Source organism: Terrapene carolina, unplaced genomic scaffold, assembly GCF_002925995.2.
Source record: "Terrapene carolina triunguis isolate 2854851 unplaced genomic scaffold, T_m_triunguis-2.0 Scaffold30027, whole genome shotgun sequence".
NCBI classification, from domain to species: domain Eukaryota; kingdom Metazoa; phylum Chordata; order Testudines; family Emydidae; genus Terrapene; species Terrapene triunguis.
In genome coordinates, this window is record NW_020694378.1 from 4,462 (window position 1) to 11,847 (window position 7,386).

Below are 7,386 nucleotides of genomic sequence, written 5' to 3' on the forward strand. Positions count from 1 at the left end.
AGCATCACACTGTTGACTCATATTTAGCTTGTGGTCCACTATAACCCCTAGATCCCTTTCTGCCGTACTCCTTCCTAGACAGTCTCTTCCCATTCTGTATGTGTGAAACTGATTTTTTCTTCCTAAGTGGAGCACTTTGCATTTGTCTTTGTTAAACTTCATCCTGTTTAACTCAGACCATTTCTCCAATTTGTCCAGATCATTTTGAATTATGACCCTGTCCTCCAAAGCAGTTGCAATCCCTCCCAGTTTGGTATCATCCGCAAACTTAATAAGCGTACTTTCTATGCCAATATCTAAGTCGTTAATGAAGATATTGAACAGAGCCGGTCCCAAAACAGACCCCTGCGGAACCCCACTCGTTATGCCTTTCCAGCAGGATTGGGAACCATTAATAACAACTCTCTGAGTACGGTTATCCAGCCAGTTATGCACCCACCTTATAGTAGCCCCATCTAAATTGTATTTGCCTAGTTTGTCGATAAGAATATCATGCGAGACCGTATCAAATGCCTTACTAAAGTCTAGGTATACCACATCCACAGCTTCTCCCTTATCCACAAGACTCGTTATCCTATCGAAGAAAGCTATCAGATTGGTTTGACATGATTTGTTCTTTACAAATCCATGCTGGCTGTTCCCTATCACCTTACCACCTTCCAAGGGTTTGCAGATGATTTCCTTAATTACTTGCTCCATTATCTTCCCTGGCACAGAAGTTAAACTAACTGGTCTGTAGTTTCCTGGGTTGTTTTTATTTCCCTTTTTATAGATGGGCACTATATTTGCCCTTTTCCAGTCTTCTGGAATCTCTCCCGTCTCCCATGATTTTCCAAAGATAATAGCTAGAGGCTCAGATACCTCCTCTATTAGCTCCTTGAGTATTCTAGGATGCATTTCATCAGGCCCTGGTGACTTGCAGGCATCTAACTTTTCTAAGTGATTTTTAACTTGTTCTTTTTTTATTTTATCTGCTAAACCTACCCCCTTCCCATTAGCATTCACTATGTTAGGCATTCCTTCAGACTTCTCGGTGAAGACCGAAACAAAGAAGTCATTAAGCATCTCTGCCATTTCCAAGTTTCCTGTTACTGTTTCTCCCTCTTCACTAAGCAGTGGGCCTACCCTGTCTTTGGTCTTCCTCTTGCTTCTAATGTATTGATAAAAAGTCTTCTTGTTCCCCTTTATTCCCTTAGCTAGTTTGAGCTCATTTTGTGCCTTTGCCTTTCTAATCTTGCCCCTGCATTCCTGTGTTGTTTGCCTATATTCATCCTTTGTAATCTGTCCTAGTTTCCATTTTTTATATGACTCCTTTTTATTTTTTAGATCATGCAAAATCTCGTGGTTAAGCCAAGGTGGTCTTTTGCCACATTTTCTATCTTTCCTAACCAGCGGAATAGCCTGCTTTTGGGCCCTTAATAGTGTCCCTTTGAAAAACTGCCAACTCTCCTCAGTTGTTTTCCCCCTCAGTCTTGATTCCCATGGGGAATCCTTTCCTTTTACCTGTGGACTTTTTAACCCTTTACAGGTAAAGCAAGTAGAGAACAGCTACTAAGAGGGATTTCATAACTAACTGGGTGTCCATAAAAGGGAGTTATCTTCCCCCTTCATTTATCACAACCTCCCTTCACGCAAGGGACGAGAACAGCGATCCGACTGTAGCGACTTTTCATCGCAGCTGACCTGGACTGGTGCCCGTCTCTGTCACCCCTTTGCTACCCTGACAGGAAGCTGGGGCAGGTGGCATAAAGCTCAGAAAAATGCTTTAAAATATTCTGCAGCCATCCCTCTAATGCTCCCACTTTCACCAAGCGATGAGGGGGAGAGTTTATCCCTGGCTTCTCCACTCACTATTGGATTTGATTTTGGGACGATTTAATTTGTCAGTAGCCCTGTTCACTCATGTACCTGCAAACGTCCAGCCCTGTCTTCCCCCAGAGCAGGTTAACCTCCTTCCCTCACCCTGTCTGAAATCAACTTAGGAGCAGCTGGCTGCTCATCAGGAGGACGCAGGCTATCCTTACCAGGCCTGCTCTGCTCTGGCTACCCCAGCGGAGACCATGGAGTACCTTCGTTCTGCTGCCATACTGGCCAGAAAGGAAGAAATTGAGCTGGTAAGTTCTAAGTGTCCCCTCTTGCTCACCCAGGAGCAGGGTGGGACCTAGATGCATTGAGGCTCTTGATGTGTGCAGGATCTGGGTTTCCCTTCCCCTCCCAAACCACCTCCGTCATCTGCATGGCTCGCCCCAAATCAACAGCTGCAGTGAGGGCTTCAAAGCAGGTGCAATAGGTTCAGGGAGGGTGTTTCATGTGTCTGCTATCCATGAATGACCAGTGTGATCCTGGGTTGGGAAGAGTGAGGTTAGAGGCAAAACCCCACCACCAGCCAGGAGCAGTTCAGGACTAGGGAGTTTGGTGCCAGGAAGTCAAAGCAACCTCACTCCTAGCCCAGTCCTCCTCTTTGATTCGTTTTTGATGCCTGTGGTCGTCACGGCATGCGAAAAATATTCTTCCTCCTGGATTCACACTCCGCTGGGGAGTGGATTAAACGGCCAGGGACTGGGAGCAGTCTGAGGGCTGGCCCTGTTGTCTCAACACTCCCAGGTGATTGGCTGGCTGGCCCGTCTGTCCACCCCTGCGGCTGAGGCTCCAGAGCCTGACCCCTTGCAAGGTTCTCGTGGTAGCAAAGTGTTCTGGGCGGAGGGAGGGAACGGCCACACAGGAGCGGGGAGAGGTCCTCGGGCTGCCCAGCAGAGGTGCGTCATGACAGCAGCAGGGATCAATGAAAGCACATTATTGCCCCAGCCCTAGGGGGTGCCACTGGCCTGAGTCGTAGAGTAGCTCGGATCATTTTCACGGGGCTGCCCGTCAGGCCTCAATACATCTGGGGGGAATCTCAGGCACCCAGGCTGAGTTTAGGGACCTGCCTGCCCGCCGCCTCGTCTGACAAGCTCCCCTTCTCCCCTCCCTGCAGTCCTACCAGCAGTCCAGCCTGGCCTTTGCTGTGGTGGCCACCACGCTGTTGCACAAGGAGCCCTCCATGGAGGCGGCGATGGAGTCTGCGCTGCGGGCCAACCTGCGGCAGGTCGGGGGCCACTGCCTGCAGGAGCTGGAGCGCTTCATTAGCAGCTACGACTCGGGCTCCGCCCGCTCATGAGAGGCAGCACAGCGGGAGACGTCTGCTCGATCTCTGAGCCCGATGGGGGGGAGGGGGGAGCGCTGCTGGGGACTGGGGCTGGAGCCCCAGCAGCGGTTCTGGCTGGGATGAGAAACCAGCAGCTATGGACTTGTGCGGCTGCAGCTGGAGACGATGGGGTGGGAGCAGAGCCCCAGCGTGGAGGGCTGCAATCATGGTGCTGATGCTGGACAAGGGCATGGAACGGGAAAGGGGCTGTTGGCTTGAAGTGGCTGGGAGGGTTAGTAATTTGGGAGGGGAGGAGACGGCCTGGGGGAGGGCCGAGCGGTACTAGGGCCGAAGGGGTCAGTAACCATGGGGATGGATAAGTGGTGCCAGAGGGGCTGGGGTTGTCGGGCGGGGCTGACTGAAACCGACGCTGGGAGTGATGGGCGACAGCCTCCTCGGGAGAACACTTGCAGCAGTTTCACCTGGCCAGGATTGGGGCCCCTGAGCCCCATGGTTTCATTGAAGGAGAGGAGTCTCCGAAAGTCCCTGCTTGGCTTCCCTGAACTTCGAAATGTTTGTTTTCTGGAGAAAATTGTTTTATCTCTGAAAAATAAAATGGCAGGCGGCGGGCAGCGCGCCCCCTGCAGCTGCCCCTGCGCCATCAGCGTTCCTGTGTCAGTCTGCTCGAGTGTGAATACAGCCGCTCACTGGCTGAGCCACTGAGGGGAGTTAATGGAGAAGCTCGTAAATAAGGCAGCAGCTGTTCGGTTGAGGCCGTTATACGCTTGTTTCAAAACATTCAATTTGGGGTATTTCTCCCGTAGGAGGGGCTGGCGGCTCGGCTTGGCGCAAGGTGTGATGCAGGTAGCTACAGGAGGTGGGATTTTTAAAGGAGCTAAGGGCTGGATTATTTTCAAGCCCTCAGCACCCAGTGTGCTGGGCTCCTCGGGAAATCTCTCCACTTAATTTTCTGCCTAAATCAGAGCTGGACTCTTCTAAAAAATATGGCCCTAGGCCAGTTTAATCCTCAGTCCCACGGCAGCTCCTCTCCTCTGTGTTTGCAATCCTGGACTCCCTACCCAGCTCTGCTGATGCACCTCGCTCCTGACTTGCAGCTCCCCTGCTCGTCCATACCTGGGCTCCTTACATCGGCCCCGCAGCACTCCCATCCCCTCCTGTTTCAAAACTGTGCTTTGTCCCGCCACCACATTCCATGCCAATGGCTTAGATCTGGTCCACGTCTAAAATTTAGGCCGACTCAACCCCCTGGGTAGACGCAGGCAGGCCAACGGAAGGATTCTTCCACCGAGGTAGCTATCGCCTCTCGGGGAAGTGCATTAGCTGCATCAACGGAAAAAATTCCTTCCGCGATTGTGGGAAGCGTCCACACTCCGGTGCTACAGCTGCAGCCCACTACCGCAGCTGTAATGTAGACAGACCCTGAGTGGAAGGGAAGCCCCTTGCTTTGCTTTGGGCAGCGACTGGATGCAGGGGCGGCTCTATGTATTTTGCTGCCACAAGCACGGCAGTCAGGCGGCTTTCGGCGGCATGCATGCGGGAGGTTTGGCTGGTAACGCAGATTCAGCGGCATGCCTGCGGGAGGTCCGACAGTCCTGCGCCTTCGGCGTACCCGCTGCCGAATTGCCGCCGCAGCCGCGGGACCGGCGGACCTCCCGCAGGCATGCCGCCAAAGGCAGCCTGACTGCCGCCCCCACAGCGACCGGCAGGCCACCCCCCGCGGCTTGCCGCCCCAGGCACACGCTTGCTGCACTGGTGCCTGGAGCCGTCCCTGCTGGATGCCCTGTAATGCAGTGAGGCCCTTTCCTCCTTCCTCCTGCAGGAAGCAGTCAGGCAGGTGGCAGAGCATGTCCCACCCGGGACCTGCTTCTCTTATCCACACACCAACCCCTTTCAGGTCTGTGCTGAGCTTTATTGGTGAAGTTTAGGAACTGATCTCTGGAATCCCCCGGCACATTCACAGTCTGCCCCTCACCACCCCCGGCCTGGGGGCGCTTCGCTGCTTACAGTTTGGTTCTGGGATTTCAAAACCCTCCTTCCCTCTCCAAAGTCCAGTCATCCTCCTTCCGAGCTTTCACTGCGGGTGAGAAAGCTGCACTCGGCCCTGAGCTGAAGGATCCGGTGTCCATCTTCAATCGGTCCCGGTGGGCTGGCGAAAGGGGCCAGGCCACCCCGTCTGAACGGGATTCTCAGCCCGGAGGTCCTGAGAGCAAGAGTTCCCCTTCGGCGGAGCAGCCAAACTCTGCCGCGTGTGTCCTGCCCTTCTGAGATCTCCAGTGCTTGCGAAAACCTACGATGGGGCAGTGGAGAGATTTGGATTGTAGGCAGCCTTGCTGTGTAAACAACCCCACCCTGAGTTTCACAGTAAAACGGGCTCTGGAGAACAAACAGGGCTGGCTGGTTTGTCTTTTCCCATGTCTGGGTGTGAGGTCAGAGAGGGGATGTCTGTGCCCCCCGAGGGCTGTCTGCCTTCCCCTCCCCAGCGTGCTGTACCTGTTTTTCATCATGGGGCTACTTCTCGTCCCCTGGCTTGTCTGCTGGGGGGGACCCTCTGGTTAAATACACTTGGCTAAGTAACAAGTTCTTCCTCCCGCCGTCCACCCCCTTTCTGTCCTTTCCATGCTGCCTGGGGAGCCCTTGCTCTTTGCCCAGCCTTCCCCCTGCTAGGAAATGCTGCAGTGTTTGCGGCTTCCTCGCAGCCTGGCCAAGTGCTTGCTCCTTCCTGCCGCCCTGCCAAGGCCACTCCGTTCCCTGCCAGGGAGGGCCGGCCCAGCCTTCGGGATCGGTTTCCCGAAGAAGAAGCCCTCCTGCTCCGAGTCTGAGTCCGAGGAGGAAGAGCAGGTCGGGCACCAGGAATCTTCTTCCTCCATGACGTCCGGTGGGCGGGCGTCCGTGAGCGATGGGCCCGGGCTCTGTCGTGCAGCCATACTGGGGTCGGTGGATGAACCGATTCTAAAGTGCAGGGCTCCACCGCCTGGCTGAGGCCTGAGCCTCCCTGGGAGCTGGTCGCCCAAGGCCCCTGGTCCATTCAGACCCAGTTCACTGGGCAGGGTGGTGGAGGATCGTTCCTGCCCCGGGGGAGCGGCAGCTGCTTGTGCCAGTGCATTGGGGCAGGGAATTCCCTTACTCCTCTCCTTAACTGCTGTCCCATGGCCATCCTGGCTTCTGAATGCGGGGCGCGTGGAGGCTTGATCAGGGGAGTCCTCCATCTCTGAAAGAGGGGAGAAGGCGAAAGAAAAGGATCTGAATGTGCCTCTCACCACCATGCCCCCCACCCCCGCTTGATGACCACTGCCGTACAATGCTGGAGCCCAAGCCGAGTTCTGCCTTGACATGTACATGGAAGCCGATGGAGCTGCATAAATCAGGGCAGAATTTTCCCCACCCTATGTCTTACCCTGTGGTATCAGCTGTTGGCCACCGCTGGAGATGTTCCTGAGGCCTGACAGGCTGGTCTGTCGTGGTAGAGCCTATGGGCCTGATTCTGATCCTGCTGATCATGCAACCTCCCAGTGACTTCACTGATGTGAGCAAGAGGAGAATGATGCTACACTCAAGCCAGCCCTGACACTATGTGCTGGCAGGAGGACATGCCCTGGCCTCTAGCTGCTAAGGGAAAATTCTGTGGATTCCCTGTCCTGGCTGTTCGGGATCAAAGTTCTCCTTGCCCCCAATTTCCCCCCCTCCCCGCTTTTGAAAGGGGATCGCACGTGACTGTACCCTCCGCCTCTGCCCTCTGTTGACAGGAATCGCCACCCATTGTTGGAGCCGGAGGGGCATTCCTGCCGCCCTCGCTGCTGGCCCTGGAGACGGGCGTCGAGTCGGGAGATGGAGCCGAGACAAAGGCGGAGTCGGACGAGTCCGAGGCTGTGGAGGACGCCGCTGCCTTCTCCAAGCTGCAGGCCTCGGAGCAGTAGAGGAGGCTGTGATGGGACGTGACCGGCTGTCCTAGCAGCGGTTTCTGGCAGAGGCTGCAGCAGAAGCAAGAGGCCCGGGCATGCCAGTGCCGGCCTTGGTGAGTGGCCTGCTCGCTGTCGACACCTGAGGCACAGCACAGTGAGCGACAGCACACAGAGCCGTTAGAAGGATAGGAGGCTTTTGCTCAAGGTGGTGCCCGTCCTCTCCCAGTGAGGCCTCAGCTGGGCCATCCCAGGCCCACTGCTTCCCATTCATTCTAATCCCTCCGCTCTGGCACTCTGGCTGCTCTGAGCTGCCCGCAGAACCCTTCAGCCTACTCTGCACCC

General features: G+C 55.2%; 1 protein-coding gene across 1 annotated transcript; it reads left to right on the forward strand.

Moving 5' to 3' along the window:
- The first annotated feature begins 1,564 nt into the window (after positions 1-1,564).
- LOC113409139 (periphilin-1-like) lies at positions 1,565-4,642 on the forward strand. The gene is made up of 2 exons (XM_026662748.1): positions 1,565-2,114; positions 2,975-4,642. Exons 1-2 carry the CDS (start codon positions 2,061-2,063, stop codon positions 3,155-3,157), a joined length of 237 nt encoding a protein of 78 aa, XP_026518533.1. The 5' UTR covers positions 1,565-2,060; the 3' UTR covers positions 3,158-4,642.
- Positions 4,643-7,386: the final 2,744 nt, after the last annotated feature.

Coding starts and splice junctions, on each gene's coding strand:
- LOC113409139 (XM_026662748.1), top strand. CDS start 2,061: ATGGAGTACCTTCGTTCTGCTGCCATACTGGCCAGAAAGGAAGAAATT. Junction 2,115..2,974: donor GAAAGGAAGAAATTGAGCTG/GTAAGTTCTAAG, acceptor CCCTCCCTGCAG/TCCTACCAGCAGTCCAGCCT.